Source organism: Physeter macrocephalus, chromosome 8, assembly GCF_002837175.3.
Source record: "Physeter macrocephalus isolate SW-GA chromosome 8, ASM283717v5, whole genome shotgun sequence".
Lineage (NCBI taxonomy): Eukaryota > Metazoa > Chordata > Mammalia > Artiodactyla > Physeteridae > Physeter > Physeter macrocephalus.
In genome coordinates, this window is record NC_041221.1 from 52,402,195 (window position 1) to 52,418,956 (window position 16,762).

General features: G+C 47.0%; 1 protein-coding gene across 1 annotated transcript in view; it reads left to right on the plus strand.

Annotated features, from left to right (window-relative positions):
• The window catches only part of NIM1K (NIM1 serine/threonine protein kinase), a 70,117-nt gene extending 59,040 nt beyond the window's left edge, over window positions 1-11,077 (plus strand). Inside the window, exons 4-5 of the mRNA XM_007120278.4 lie at window positions 7,846-8,114; window positions 10,203-11,077. Coding sequence (XP_007120340.1) covers window positions 7,846-8,114; window positions 10,203-10,952 — 1,019 coding nt within the window. The 3' untranslated portion in view covers window positions 10,953-11,077. The remainder of the gene's footprint in view (window positions 1-7,845; window positions 8,115-10,202) is intronic.
• The last annotated feature ends 5,685 nt before the right edge of the window (window positions 11,078-16,762 follow it).

Sequence of the window (16,762 nt, forward strand, 5' to 3'; positions counted from 1 at the left end):
CTGATGCTAGAGGGGGAAGTGGGGTCGAGAGAGGTTTTTTGTGGTTTCTCAAAAACTTTTTTTAATGTTTAACATACATAAATACAAAAAGAAGTATGAAAATCACAAATATGCAGTTAAATGAATTCTCCAAACTAAAAAGACCCACATAACCACCACCAAGTTCAAAAAAGAGAACATTCCCAGTACTTTAGAGGCTCCCCTATCCCCCCCTTCTATTTACTACATCCCCAAGTATAACCACTACCCTGACTTCTAACATCACAGATTGTGTTTGCCTGTAAAACTTTATATAAATGGCATCATACAATATGTCTTCTTTTGTCTTATTTCATTTGCTCAATATTAAACTTGTGAAAGCTGGGGACTTCCCTGGTGGTCCAGTGGTTAGGACTTGGCTCTCTCACTGCCGGAGCCCCGAGTTCCATCCCTGGTACAAGCCGCAAAGCACAGCCAAAAAAAAAAAAAAAAAATGGGGGAAAACCATCCGTATTATTTTATGTAGTTTAGATGCTTCATTCTTATTGCTATATAGCAGCCCGTTGTACAAATATACTACAATTTATTTATCCATTCTACTGTCGATGAACATGAGGATAGTTTCCAATTTGGGGCTATTATGAATAATGTTATTATGAACATTCTAGGACAAGTCTTTTGGTAACATGTATGCATTTTTGTGGGGAAGCCTTTTTTTTTTTTTTAGATGGGTAAATAGCACAAATGTATGCAGATAGAAAAGATTCAGTAGAAAGGTTAACACTTATGACGCAGGAGAGGAGGAAGAAATTTTGGATGCCTGTTCTTGAGTAGAGGAGAGTAGATGGAATCTATTCAACATGTAGAGGGGTCTTAGCTAGGCCTTAGATAGGAGCGGGGACCATTTATCCAGAGAAACAGGAAGGAAGACAGAGTTTATGGGCACAGATTCAGGTAAGCTGGAAGAAGTGGCAGAAGGAACTTGAAGAAATTCTCTTCTATGGCTTTCTTTACTCGATAAAATAGAAATCAAAGTCATCAGCTATGAGTGAGGAGAGAGAGAAGGTATTAGAGATTTGATGGGAGAAGAGAAGCCATGAAAGCGTCATCTAAAAGTGTAGGGGTGGGCTTCCCTGGTGGCGCAGTGGTTGAGAATCCGCCTGCCGATGCAGGGGAACCGGGTTCGCGCCCCGGTCTGGGAGGATCCCACATGCCGCGGAGCGGCTGGGCCTGTGAGCCATGGCCCCTGGGCCTGCGCGTCCGGAGCCTGTGCTCCGCAACGGGAGAGGCCGCAGCAGAGGGAGGCCCGCATACCACAAAAAAAAAAAAATAAATAAAATAAAATAAAATAAAAATTAAAAAAAATAAAAGTGTAGGGGTACTATTAGACCAGGGAAATACAGTGTGTCTGCCAGGAGCAATAAAGACGCACCTGAGGTTATGGATCATGAATTCAAAGTGAGACAAGCCATCACGGTCACTGCATGGGTGTAGGCAGAGAGTAGGTGGGAGGTTGGATTTAACCAGGGTGTGGTTCAGCTGAGAAAACACGATGAGAGAGACCAGAGATGTTGAGGGAGTACACAGAGCCATGACAACAACAATAAAGATGCTCCTCCAGGACTTCCCTGGTGGTGCAGTGGTTAAGAATCTGCCTGCCAATGCAGGGGACACGGGTTCGAGCCCTGGTCCTGGAAGATCCCACATGCCGCGGAGCAACTAAGCCCGTGAGCCACAACTACCGAGCCTGCACTGTAGAGCCCGCGCGCCACAACTATTGAGCCCGCGCGCCACACTACTGAAGCCCTCACACCTAGAGCCCGTGCTCCGCAACAAGAGAAGCCACCGCAGTGAGAAGCCCACACACTGCAACGAAGAGTAGCCCCCTGCTCGCCGCAACTAGAGAAAGCCCGTGCGCAGCAATGAAGACCCAACGCACCCAAAAATAAATAAATAAATAAATTTTTTAAAAAAAGAAAAAAGATGCCCCTCCAGTGCACGCCACCAACCCTCCCCATTCCTCAACCCAGAACCTTTACCTCTTCTTCAACCCTAACCCTTGGCTGAACCCCAAGTGCTATTGATGCTCCCTTCTAAATATCTCACCCTTTCCTAGTTGGATTAAATTACTGTAATCTGTCTCCCTCATCCATATTTATCTCATCCTCTGCACTGCAGCCAGAAGCGGTCTTTTAGAAAATGCAAGCCTGGTCATGTAGCTCGCCCTCTGCTTGAAACTTTCTAGTGGTTTCTCTTGGTTACCAGAGGGGAAGGGTGCAGGCAAGGGATAGTTAGGGAGTTTGGGATTGACATGTACCCACTGCTATATTTTAAATGGATAAGCAACAAGGACCTACTGTATAGCACAGGGAGCTCCGCTCAATATTATGTAACAACCTAAATGGGAAAAGAATTTGAAAAAGAATGGATACATATATATGTATAACTGAATCACTTTGCTGTTCACCTGAAACTAACACAACATTATTAATCAACTATACCCCAATATAAAATAAAATAAAGAAAAAAAAAAGAAACTCTCCAGTGGTTTCTCAATGCCTTTAATCTGAGGTCCAGAATATGACTCATGGACTTTGGCCCTGGCTGACTCTCCAGCCTCGTCTTGGCTTATCTTTTCCTTCATTCGCCATGTGCCAGCTCCACTCTCTTCTTTCAATTCCTCAAAGGCAGTGGTCTCCAAAGTAGAGTGCACATACCCATGGGGTGCCCACTGGGATGAGGGAAGAAAATATTAGAACTTCTTTTCTATATTTATTTGTAATTACATGTTTTTAATTTCCATGATTACATACATTTAAAATGTATATTAGTAGTGCATGCATATAATTTATAAATAAATATACAAAGAGAGCAATGCTCAAAAATGTTTTATTAATAAAGGAAGCTAATCAAAAAAGTATATAGACCATTACCCTAAGGTATTAGGGTCTTTCCTGCCTCAAGATCTTCTCTCCTATACAACCCTACTATTAGAATCTCTCCTTACTGCTTCTCCCCTACTTTCCTCTAGTTAACACTTAGACTCCAGGGAAAGTGTTAAAAATATTCCCTGACCCTCTGACTCGGGGTACATCCCCTTGTTTTTTGCTCCACTGCATACCGCTCTCTTACCCTCCTAGCCTACTGTGCTGGACATCCTCCATCTGCTTCCCCAGATCCATTTTCCACCCTTCATTTTGCTCTCTGTCTCAGACTACATCACGTCTCTTTAGTCCTATGGGTTCCAGTTGGCTTTGGCTTGTAGGGAGCCCTTGAATTGGATCAAAGGAAGGAGAGGGCGAGCCTGAGATCTGTCCCCCCAGCCTGACTGTGAGGTTGATTCAGGCCAGCTGTACGACTGGAAGGACGTCTCAGCTCCCCTCAAGGTAGCTTTCTCTACACAACACTCTCTAGGTTCTAAGATCTGCTCCCTCCCCCTGTCCCTTTGGTCCCAAAGACAGATTTTGCTTGGTCCACTCTAGGTTTGAAATTTTGAATTAGTTGCTTACACTTAATGATTAGAATGATTGCATTACAATTCAGATGTCTCTTGAAAAAAATTAGACTTGATAACACTGAGTCTACATCCCAAACAGTGACAATTGTCTGGAGTTGAGTAGCAGCTGCCCCTTTGCTCTGGGGCATGTACTTCTCAGGACTCCACAGTCCCCACTACTCCCTATTGCCTTACAATAAGCTTTCCACCCTATTTCCACCCTGGCCTCTAGAGACATTTGAGTTTGCAAGTCCTGGTTTAAGGAAATGTGTCAGTCTCTTCATCAAATTTGGAGAAAGGGGAGGTTTACCTCTCAAATTTCTCTACTTCTCTCTCTCTCTCTCCTCTCCGTCACTACCGCCACCGCCGTTGCTATCATCACCTCCAAAACCACCACCCTGCCCTCAGGTGTGCTCTGCTCCTATCCCTTTCCCACACTGCAGCTAGAGTACCCATTCTAAAGTGGATATCTGGTTATGACAATCCCTTAAAACCTTGTAGTGTCTTCCTACTGCCCTAAAAATAAAGGCTACTTTAAAAAAAAAATTGAAGTATGATTAACTTACAATACTATATTACTTTCGGGTGTACAACATAGTGATCCAATCTTTTTATACATTACAAAATGATCGCCATGGTAAGCCATCTGTCACCATACAGAGTTATTACAATATCACTGACTCTATTCCCTGAACTATACATTACATCCCTGTGACTTATTTTATAACTGGAAGTTTGTACCTCAATCTCCATCACCATGTCAACTGAAAAAAGAATGCACAACCTAAAAGTTGAGAATTATCTTTTATTCAGCAGACAAAACTGAGGACTTAAGCTGGGGACACAGTCTCTCAGATGGCTCTGAAGAGGTGAGGGGGAGCCAGGATATATAGGAGATTTTGCAACAAAGACCAGGTAGTCAGACCTTCAAAAGATTACTGTTAATTAAAGAAAACCAGATATCGTAAGTTAAGGAATTCAGCACTTTTCTGTGTATGGGAAGATGCAAGAGTCTGGCTCGTTGAAATCATTCCTTTGATACGCACCTCAGCTCCCTGGGGCCAGTATCCCATGCTTTCTCATTCTGAGTCTCGTCAGGGTGCAGGGGGCATCCGGTGGCTGCAGGGCTGACTGCTTGATGGCTGGCATCCCATTTCTATTCTGAGTTCCCTCAGGGCTCACCTTCAGCGGCTGTAATGTGAAGGCTTAATGGCTGCAACATCCTTTGTTTACTGATATGTCGGGCAGGCTCTTTTTTCTCTGAGAGAGTATTTCTTCATCTTCCCACCCCCAAGACTACATTTCCTGAAATAATTTCCAGGTCTCTGGGTAACGTGACACCGGCCTACAACGCAGGCTGGTTTGGGACCCCTTCCCCCCAGCCTGCCAATTCTCCATGCGCGGTGGAGTGGGCTGCTCTTAGATCCTCAAACACAAACGTGACGTCTTGCCCAGACCTGGTACACTGTCGCCTTCTCACGGCCAAGTATTGGGCCTCCCTCCTCACTTCCTGTTCACAAGGCAAGTGTCATTTCTCAGGGGGTCTCTCTGTTCTCCTATGTGCGGCCCTTCCTAACACGTGCCATGCTTGTAATGAGGGTTTTTTCAGAGTCTCTCCGTCTCACTGGACTGTAGGAACATGTCTGTCTTTTTCACAGTCTGGTGCGGAGTAGGTACTGCCTGAACATTTGTTGAAAGGGTGGACCTAGAGACCTAGTTCTTCACGAACCGGCAATTTCTACCACTTAGTGACAATTCAGAACACCAGGGCTTTTTCAAATGTTTCGTATGATTATACATTTACGTGATGCGGCACGACTATAATCGGATTTAACACGAAGTGGAGGAAACAGGCTGGGACGCCCAGGGTGTAGAATTTCAGAACGCATTTCCTCTCTCAAACCTTCTCCTGCCTCACTCTGGTCCCGGCCGTGGGAGGGCAGCCTTTCCTAAGAAGCGCTCAAATAGAAAACCGAAAATCTGTAACTAGGATTGTCCTAAAGGGAGGTTCGAGACAGCGGCCTGGACGCACACCCCAGCCGGATTCTTGGGCGGTCGCGGGGCGAGCAGCGCGCGTGCAGCTGCGGCAGCCGAGGGGGCGGCCGAGAGGAACCTGCACCCAAGCAGAAGCCTGGCCCGCGCTGGGGAGGACCGGCCGGAGCAGCGGCCTCTTCCGCAGGCAGGCTGCCGGGCCGAAGGACGGAATTCATTATTCCAGCCCTTGGAATAACAGCTCGCCTACCAGGCTACACAAAACCAGAGTTTCAGTTTCAGGTAAACAGCGGCGGGGAATCTTAATCCTAAAGCCTCCACAGTAGAAAGGACGCGAGCAGCGGGGCGAGAATGCCCCGGGGACCGGCCGTGGCGCTGCATCCGTCTGCCGGGAGGCTTGCCTGCGGAGGTCGCGGGAGCCCTGAGGGTCCTGCTCCGTAGAGCTTTCCTCCTCCTTCCCCACCGAGCAAGCGCGGCCACCTCAGGCACCAGCGAACCCTGCCTCTTCGTCTTCCAGGAGTCCTAATGGACCTACTTTAATAAACCGATAACACTCCTATTTTAAACTAGCAACTTCTATTTTCATGCCCATAACCACTGTGCCCAAGTTCCTCAAACCAGTTGTTTTGCAAGTAGGTCAAACAGGCGCCCTGCCATCCCGTTCTCCCCGTTTATTTGCCCGGAAAATGCTTTCTTATCTAATAGAAAGTCTGGTCCAGTTTGAACCAAAAAATGAATGAAGTGTTACTTTGGAGTAGAGATTCATTCATTTTCAAACATTAACCATTTTTATTACACAATCTATGTTAATTGTAGGAAAATTAGAAAACACAGATAAGTAAAAAAAAGAAAAATTAAAAGAAGACCATCCATTAGCGGGGGATAAACTGGGAGATTGGGACTGACATATATACGTTACTATAAAATAGATTAATAATAACCTGCTGTATAGCACAGGGAACTCTACTCAATACGCTGTAATGGTCTACATGGGAAAAGAATCTTAAAAAAAAAAGAGTGGATATATATAGTGGATATATATACGTATAACTGATTCACTTTGCTGTACACCTGAAACTAACACAACATTGTAAATCAACTATACTACTCCGATAAAAGATTTAAAAAAAGAAAACCATCCATGATCCCCCTATTAATAAAATAACTATTCTAAACATTTTGGTGTATATCTTGCCAGATTTTTTCCTATGCGAATGCCTATTTGTGTTTTTCCTCACTTGTTCTATACTGAGCAACTTTCCATGTTCATAAATAAAGATCAACGTGATTATTTTGATAGCTGCAAGGTGTACCATTAGAGAGATAGATGAACCACACTTTAACCATCTTTCTTGCTGGACACTTAAGCTGTTCCCAGTGTTACAGAAGTCTTCTTACACAAGCAATCTTGTACATGTGTCAGATTCTTTCTTTAAGATTAATTGCCAAAAGTGAAAAGGGTGGGTCAAAGGGTGTGACCATTTTAAAGACTCTCAAGACGTAATACCAAACTACAGTCCAGAACCATCTTACCAGCTAATCCTCCCACCAGCAGCACCTTGCAGTGCCCGACTCTTCATGGCTTTCCAACAATCCAGACACACCGAGCGCTGGTGTTTCCTGTACTGGTACATGGTGTGCCAGGCACTGACAAAGTCAAATCAGATCAAACAGCCCACGCAAGCAAGGGGGTAGGAGGAAGAAACAGATGAGCAGTCAATATTTATAGGTAAATGTGCTGAGATTATAGTACAGAGAATACACAGAAAATGGATGTCATCATCTTCCTGGGACAGGTGTCATAGAAGGCTTCCTGGAAGAGGTTGGTTCTGAGGCTGGCCTTGAAGACTCATCCGGCATTAACTGAGTAAAGAACAGGAAGGAGTGATGAGCCAGAGAGAGGAAATAATCCAGGTAGATCCAGGTAGAGGAAAAGATCCCAGGAATGAATGTCCTGTACCTTTTCAGTGAACAGCAAAAGGTTCTGTAACGTTAGACTACAGGGTGCATGGGATGGTGGTTAGGAGCCATGGGCCATGAGGCTGAAGAGGTAGCTTGGGCCTGATCAAGAGGGGCTCTGTCGGCTAAATAAAGGTGCTTTAACTTTATCCAGAAAACTGGATTAAGCTCACCAAACTGAAACCTCCTGGGGAGGCAGGAGTCGGCATTAAAACCTGTACATGGTAGAGTCACACTGATCTAAGGCACCAGCATGGATGTTGAACTCAAAAATTGCTGTTTGTCTTTACTGCTGAGGAGCTTTCTGAGCTGGAAATAGCCACTTAACCTCTGTGTCTAGTGAAATAGAGGGACTAGGTTCCTTCCAGTTCTGAATAGATATGAACTCAGGCACATCCTTTGACTTTTTTTTTTTCCAGAAAAGGTGGCCATTAAGATCCTGGACAAGACCAAGTTAGACCAGAAAACCCAAAGGCTCCTATCCCGCGAAATCTCCAGCATGGAAAAACTGCACCATCCCAACATCATCCGCCTTTATGAAGTCGTGGAGACTCTATCCAAGCTCCACTTGGTGATGGAGTATGCAGGGGGTGGGGAGCTCTTTGGGAAAATCAGCACTGAAGGGAAGTTCTCAGAACCAGAAAGCAAGCTCATCTTCTCCCAGATTGTGTCTGCCGTGAAGCACATGGTGAGCGGGGCGAGGAGGGAGAGTCTTGCTCCCGTTCTACCCACAATGGGGGCATGGGGCTTTAGTTTACCATCATCTAAGCATCCCCGAAGGCTTTAGTCCTACAAGGGCCGACAGCAGTCCCTTCTGTGAGAGTCAGATGTCTGGCTGGGATTGTGCTCCCTGCCTCCGAAGCAACGCCCAGGGTTCTCCAGTGACACGGCAGCCTCCTGGCCTCTGCAGAAGTTGATGGGAGTCACTCTGAGCAGCCGGATGACCATCACCCACTCCTTGGCCACACCCATTCCTCCAGCCCCGTCTTCCGCCACTCGGAGAGCTGGCTTCTCACTGCTTCTTGGCCTTGCCTCCCTAATTCTGTGTCTAGGATGCCCTCTCCCCTCTTTTCACATCTCACATCCCAAATCCAACCCACACTTCGTGACCCAGCTCAGTTCTGTCTCTCTGTGAAATTTTCTTCAATCTTGGGTCAGCCCGTGCTGATCTTCATGCCTTCGGTGAACCGCACTAGCTCTTAGCTGCCTCTGTGCTCAACACATTAACACTTGCTTGTGTCATTCTTATTTTAGTTCTCTGATTATGTCTTTAGATAAATCTGGACTCCGTAAGCATACTCCCCAGTTCATCCATGAGCTGGTTCTCCTGTGCCCTCCCGATTGCGGGTGATACTGCTGGGCACACAGGAGGAATCGGACTTGCAGACCTGATGACCACTTGTACCACTCTGTTAGTGCAAAGGTTTTGGCTGCCCTCTTTGCCCAGCTCTCAGTCCAACTGGCAGGAAGAGACACTTGTCTGGTGTCTATATTAGTTGAGAGGCTGTTTCTAGTTTGCTCCTCTGTTCGGAGGTCGTGAGACAAGAACTGGGATGGACCAGTGAGCTCCTGGCCAAATTATTAGCAGGTTCCTCGTGACCTAAGGGGCCCAGGATAGCAGCTGGGAGGGAGGGGGAGGGAAAAGAAGTGAGCAGGGAGAACCGGAGTGTGATGGTAGTGGCTGTTTCAGACCTGTGGTTGTCATCTAAGTGGCCCTGTGCTGGGGTGCACTTTCCCTGGGCCAGGGAATAAGCCAGACCCACACCAGGCAATGGAGCAGGTGGGCGGAGTCTTGCACATTCTACTTGGGAAAGAGATCTGGTGGGAGAGCAGAAGAGGATCCAGCAGTAGAGGATGCAGACTGAGTCCTCTGAGGCTCCACACCCTGACCTTTCTCCTAGCTCTCTGGTCTCCAAAAAGAGGAAGGGTGAATGATAGACATAGATCCAAATTTTATGGGGTTTGTTTGCTATGTGCCAGGACCATGCTGAATGCTACAGATACAGCATCACATACAGTTCTCACAACAGCCTCATGAGGCGGTTCTCAGTGTCCCATTTTACAAAGAAGGAAGGCGACACTCACATACACAGCCGGTATAGTTGAATCGAGAATTAACCAAGATGTCAGGCTCCAAAGCCTGGATTCTTACCACAGGAGATCCAGCCGGAAAAGTGACATTAAACCATTTCCCAAGAGCCCTTGGCATTAAACTGGTCAAGGGTCTTCAAGTTTGGCTGGATCCAGAATTCAAGGGTAGGGACTGGATCTGCTGCCAGAACCTTGCCCAACATAGTATCCTCCCTTCTATTGAATTCTATAGCGATAAAGGAGCCCACCCAAAGGAGCAGGGGTGTGGAGTTGGGGGAGGGCTCCTCACCTTCTTGGGGTTGGCCCTACTCAGGAGATTGCTCAGCCAGAAAAACCCATACATGGTCTCAGAAACGAAGGATTACTGTTTCACTGTGTTTCACAAGATCTGGGTCTTACTTCTGGCCCTAATTCCTGAGTCCACGTGTGTGGGACAGACTCCAACCCTCACCCCACAGAACAGAACCTTTGGTCTGCTTGGAGGGTGTGGGCTTTACCGTGGGCTAACGGTTATGACAGGGCAGCTCTCAAGATCTGAGGTTTGACATGGCTTAAGTTGATCTCCATTGAATTTCTGTTGTTACACCATCATCACCTCATTGTTTCAGAGCAACTGATGCATCTTTAATGTTGGTATTTTACTTTGAAAATGATGACTTTGTCCCCCTTTGTCTTCTTTCCACAGCATGAAAACCAGATTATTCACAGAGATCTGAAAGCAGAAAATGTGTTCTATACCAATAATACTTGTGTGAAGGTGGGTGACTTTGGGTTCAGCACAGTAAGTAAAAAAGGTGAAATGCTGAACACTTTCTGTGGGTCTCCTCCCTACGCGGCGCCCGAGCTTTTTCGAGACGAGCACTACGTTGGCGTTTATGTGGATATCTGGGCCTTGGGGGTGCTTCTGTACTTCATGGTGACGGGCACCATGCCATTTCGGGCAGAGACCGTGGCCAAACTGAAGAAGAGCATCCTGGAGGGCACGTACAGTGAGCCTCCGCACGTGTCAGAGCCCTGCCTCCGGCTCATCCGGGGAGTCCTCCAGCAGGTACCCGCCGAGAGGTACGGAATCGACTCCATCATGAACAATGAGTGGATGCAAGGAGTGCCGTACCCCACCCCTTTGGAGCCTTTCCAACTGGATCCGAAACATTTGTCAGAAACCAGCACCCTCAAAGAAGAAGAAAATGAGGTTAAAAGCACTTTAGAACACTTGGGCATTACGGAAGAGCATATTCGAAATAACCAAGGGAGAGATGCCCGAAGCTCCATCACAGGCGTGTATCGAATCATTTTGCATAGAGTCCAAAAGAAAAAGGCTTTGGAAAGTGTCCCAATAATGATACTACCAGACCCTAAAGAGAGGGACCTAAAGAAAGGGTCCCGTGTCTACAGAGGCATAAGACACACATCCAAATTTTGTTCAATTTTATAAATTGCATTAGACTGCTGGTAATTAACCAAGATCATTGTTGCTGCTTTCAATTTTTTTCACCAACTTGAGTGGAGACTTTTTTGTAATTTTTAAATAAATTTAAATTTAAGATACGCATTTCCCCTCTGCCCCCCCCCCAAAAAAAAAGTCTATTAGCTCAGATTCTGGCTTGGTTTGCAACCTCATCTTGTTTTCAAACTCTATCATTCACTCAGTTAATCGAGAAATACTTAACGCAGTGCCTACCATGTGCCCGGCACTGTTTAAGGTGCCACAAAATAAAAAATAGGCCAGGTCCTTCCTCTCCTGTGCAGGATAATCTAGTCATTACCGCAGTTTGTCCTGAGGCTGTAACTGGACTCATACCTTCCTTCCTCCATCAACCACTGTAAATTTCCCTCACCTTTGGCCAGCATTTCGGCTGGTCTAGATTGGGTGGTATGACCCAGACCTTTATCATCGAGGGATCTGAACCCTTAGATGCCTTGCTCTTGTTGGCTCATGGTTGCTGTAATTGCCTCTTCACCATTATTATGAGGCTCTAAAGTAACACTCTTGGGTTCAGACATACTCCTCTTTAGCTCCTTATGAAAATCAGGGTCAGTAATTCCCACCACTATAATAGCTCCTTTCTTTGCCTGCTTGTCACCTGGCATGGGGATCCCAAAGTGACCATGTGGTAGCCATAGATCTCAATTCACTGGACCCCTACTGGGTCTCCCGGTAGAAGCATTCCCCTGCCCCCAGGGTCGAAAACCTCTAATCTAGACAAGCTGAGACTGTAGGAAAGAGAAGTACAAATTCTTCAAGTGGGTCCCTGATTGTGATGGTAAGAAAAGTCAATCATGCTTCTACCCAGTGGTTCCTAGACCTGTGTATTTTAACAGCAGGGGACACGTATCTATGAGCCATTGTTAAATCATGTATACTGAATCCTGGGGGATAGCACCCCAGCCCTGCAGGGTGCTGCCCTATAACCGGTACCTTAGCTGAGCCACTCCATCCATCTATGCTGGCGGCTTCTGGTGTTGAGGTATATAGTAAGAGGGGTATATCCCATGGTCATGTGCCCGTTGCCCACACAGCTTTTACCAAAACTGTGGTCCTTGAGGCAATGTTATGTAATATACATGATAATGGACCAGGTATTCTCTAGGACCTAGCATGATTGTATTGGAGGATTCACTGAAGGCAGGAAAGGTGAACGCATATCCTGAGTAGATGTCAATTCCATAAGGATGAATCACTGCTGTGTTCATCTGAATTTATGACTCTGTGGATCTGATAATGCCCAGCTCAGGAGGAGACAGGTCCATTTGTTTGGTCCCTCAGTGACCCATAATCAGGTGCTCAGTCTCTCCTAGAGCCTAGAAACACACCAAGATCCTGAGTAGTTCTCTGCTGCAGAAAGCATGGCCTCATTTCAGGACCCTGCAGGGCTGTGCTGTAACCTTCTACAGCGGTTGCCAAAGACTCCACACCATATTCTTAAGCACCACGTAGACAGTCAGAGTAGCAATGCAGTTTGCACCGAAGCCTGAAACTGCTGTAGATTTTTTTTCTGTGGCATCCACTTGAAACCAGCAGTCCCGACAAATGGGTTAGAGGAATATGCCAAGTATAATACATGTGCTTCCAAAACCCAGATAGGCCTACTAAACCCTGTGCCTCTATCTCGGCGCTAAGGGGTACAAGGTGCAACGTATGTAGGCGTGCCTCAGGTCATTGGTTCTCTAAACACTTCATCAGTGTGGCCAGACCCCTGAATCTTCATGGAGCTTATCACCCACACTCTGGCACACATAAGTCTTAGTAGGGCATCTGGAGGACTCGCCTCTTCTTGATGCCACATCCACCTAGCATGCTGTCTCATGGACCAGCATATGTTCTGCAGAACGTCAAGATGATGAAGGTCCTTTTAGACTATCTTGTGACATAGAGCAGGAGACTTAACATCGCCTGGGGCAATAGAGTAAATGAGAATCTCTCTCTATCCCAAAAAACCGCGAACTGCTTTTAATCCTCCTTTCTCGTGGAAAATGAGAATGAATTTTCCCCCCAAAATAGCTGCATATCAATGCCAGAGTCTTTGCGTAAAGATCCACCTCCGGCATGGAGACAAACACTGGTCCACCAACATCCTCCGTTAGCCATCTACTCTTTTAAGGAGCCTGATGGGTAAATTAAGGTAAGTTAAATGAGGTTATGACGGAGCCCATTACCTCTGTGTCCCACTGATAGCTGCATTTCCTCATGTGACTGCTCATGATTTATTAACATGGCTGGGGACAGGGTACACTTTCAGAGGTTTCCACGTGCCTCCTCCTCCCAAAGCGGCTCTTACTCCACACGTTAGGGGTCTAAATGTATTTATCCCAAACAGGTACTTGGAGACGAGGGAAAGGACCCCAAGGTGACATCCCCATTGTGAGACAGACTTTGGCCAGAACGCCATTCATCACCTGGTTTCCATAGGCCACCTCCCCCCCGCCCACCATCTACACATAGGGCCGTAATGGTACTCAGGGTTCTCTGGTGTCCATTTCAGTTTACACTTTTTATCCAAAAGTCCTTGAACATTCTGGGTATGCATATCATACATACTTGTGGCAGCAGGGCCTTCCTTCCAGAAGCCCTGGCCTCCCCCACACGGTGCACTGGATCTGCGAAGTAGCTCAGATCTGGAACCATAATTTTCTCATTGTGACAGGCTACACCAGCCTTCTGCACACCAGCTTGCCTCTTTTCTTTCTTTTTTCTGGCTATAAAAGTAACACTCTAGCAAACTGTCCCTCAGGACTCTGTGGTGATCTATTAGCCACTGTCACAAAGCCCTGCAAATCAAGGCACCCTGACCCCCACTCCAGCCTTACCGTCCATTATATTATGTCCACCTCGCCTCTGACATTTAAGTAACAACACATGCCCTCTGCCACTCTGGAATCCCATTATCCCTGCATGCCCAGTTCCATGACGGCATTTCTTACTGTCACCCCCTGCCCGCAGAGGGCAGGAGTCACTGAGCTTGTTGGAGATGCTGGCGCCCCCTCCCCAGTGCACTTTTTTTTTTTTTTTTAAATATAAATTTATTTATTTATTTTTGGCTGTGTTGGGTCTTCGTTGCTGCTCGCGGGCTTTCTCTAGTTGCGGCCAGCAGGGGCTGCTCTTCGTTGTGGTACATGGGCTTCTCAATGCGGTGGCTTCTCTTGTTGCGGAGCACGGGCTCTAGGCGCACAGGCTTCAGTAGTTGTGGCACGTGGGTTCAGTAGTTGTGGCTCACGGGCTCTAGAGCACAGGCTCAGTAGTTGTGGCTCTCGGGCTCTAGAGCACAGGCTCAGTAACTGTGGCGCACGGGCTTAGTTGCTCCGTGGCATGTGGGATCTTCCTGGACCAGGGCTCGAACCCGTGTCCCTTGCATTGGCAGATGGATTCTTAACCACTGTGCCACCAAGGAAGCCCCACCAGTGCAGTCTTTATTACCTGTGTGAAGGCAGTGTCCTCCTGGGAACTTAGGTGGTTCTTCAGACTCACATAATGAATCCATTCTAACATTCAGACCTCCTGGAATTTTCTGACCCTTTCCTTAATCCTATGGCACAGCAGTTCCCCCATCTCCACCTCATTTGTATGCCAGACTCATGTCCAAACCTCAGTAGCTATCTCAGCAGTAATATTAGGACCAGCTTCAGATGTCCTTCACTCCCAGTCACGGGTAAATGCTCCCATAATAAACTCTCCGTTATCCTGCCTTATAGCCTTTCCTCAGCCTCCATCCCTGGCTCACTACCCTCAAGAGCCACTCACACACGTTTCCCCTGGTTCCTGACGGTAGCATATTAGACAGGTTCTGCAATTCCTTCAGTGTCGTATTTCCTCCCTGACAGCAGTTGTTCAGGCTGTGTTGAGGCATGACTGGTTCCTGGCTTGGAGAATAAGGGTGTTGGAAGCACATCTTGAGGAGCTCAAGCATCCTCCTCCTCAGGCATCTGCCTCACCAGAGGCCTTGGCAGGCTCTCCAGGAAAGAAAGTACGAGCTGCTCCTGCCAGCCCCTCACTCGCGGAATCCTGGTGTTCAGCATTTGCAGCCTCCTCCACCCTGTTTACGCTGCCGTGTCCCACTCTCTTGCTGTTGAGGCCCTGACTTTGATAAAGGAGAATTGTCAAGACTGAATATTTTATCTCCTTTGCAGCTCAGCCAGCCTTACAATGAGATCCTGCGCCTGCTTTAGGTAGTTTTCTCTCTGCTGCAGGAGAGAAGCCTCTCCTTAACTGTTACTACAAAGGCCCTTGGGCTTTCAGTGTGCCTTGAGCTGATAGTTGGCTGACTTAAACCTTTCATTTCTTCCCCTCAGGCTTCCAAAACAGTTCACAAAAGCTAGCCAAATCCAGAGGCTTTAACATCGCCCCATCCCGTTCAGGTGCCGCAGGGTCCAGTATTTCATCTCCCCCCTACACCTCGAGATGACAGCCTCGGTAGTAATTGTGCAGCTCCAGCAAGCCAGGGGTTGTCCGCACCCTCTTACCAACAGCACATTAGTGTTCTATTGATTTCTTAACAAATTACCACAAAAGTAGTGCCTTAAAACAACACAAATTTATTATCTGACAGTTCTGTGAGACAGAAGTCCATCGTGGGTCTCATTGGGCCAAAATCAAGGTGGCATCAGGGCTGGGTTCCTTTCTGGAGAGTTAGGGGAGAGCCCATTTCCTTGCTTGTACCTGCTTCTAGAGGTGGCCCACATTCCTTGGCTCGTGGGTCCCCTTCCTCCATCTTCAAAGCCAGCAATGGGCCATCTCTTTGCTCACCCTTGTATAGTGACATCTCCATCTGACCACAGCCCAGAAAGGCTCTCTGCTTTTAAGGGCTCCTGTGATTAGGTTGGGCCTATCCAATCTCCCCATCTCAAGGTCCTCAAGCTTAATCACATCTGTTTTTGCCATGTAACGTAACATATTCACAGGTCCCAGAGGTAATCAGAGGTGGGAATCATTCTGCTTACTACAAACAGCAATGGGGTTTTTGCCAGGACTGGTCAGTAAACCCGCTCCAACCACCTATCCTGAGGGTCTGCTTTATAGGACTGTTCTGGGTACCAATTGTATTAGCCTGGATTCTCCAAAAGAACAGAGCCTGAGACAAGAGCTTGCATGTAAGTCATTTATTTAGGAAATGATCCCACGATGCAGGAGTGAAAAATAAGAGGCAAGCCAATATAAGGATGTGTTGCCAAATTGGCTGTAGGCAACTGGTAGTTGATTCAGCAGGATCTTCTGAGGCACCTTCTGGAATGCTTCTCAGAACTGTCTGCCCAGGGGAATGAAAAGAGGAAGCATTTATCTACCAGCAAGTGAGGGTCCACTATTGTTAAGGGTGGCCCCATGGGAACTTAACTTCTCTGCACTTCTGGGCCGTGGTATCATGAGTTCCGAATGACTTCTATGGGCACCCCGCAACACAGAGACCGAAATGAGGGGTGTGTAGCAGGAATCGGAGGGAGGTACTGTTATATTCTCTGAGATCCTGGTCAAAGACTGCATGGAAGCAATTGCCACAAATGTGGCTAGAGTAGAAGGCAGGGCAAAGAAGGCCTCAAGTGGGCCCAAGGTTTCTGATGCATAGATCAAAGACTCTAAGGCTGGAATAAACTTGGCATGTTTGAGGAACGGAGAAGGCAGGGTGGATGAAAACATAGTAGGCCTTGGTGGGTGTGGTACTGAGTTGAAGTAGGCAGGGGCCAGATCCCTCAGGACTTTGCAAGCTTGAATAAGGAATTTGATACATAGGGTGAGAAGTGCTTACTACTAAGGTA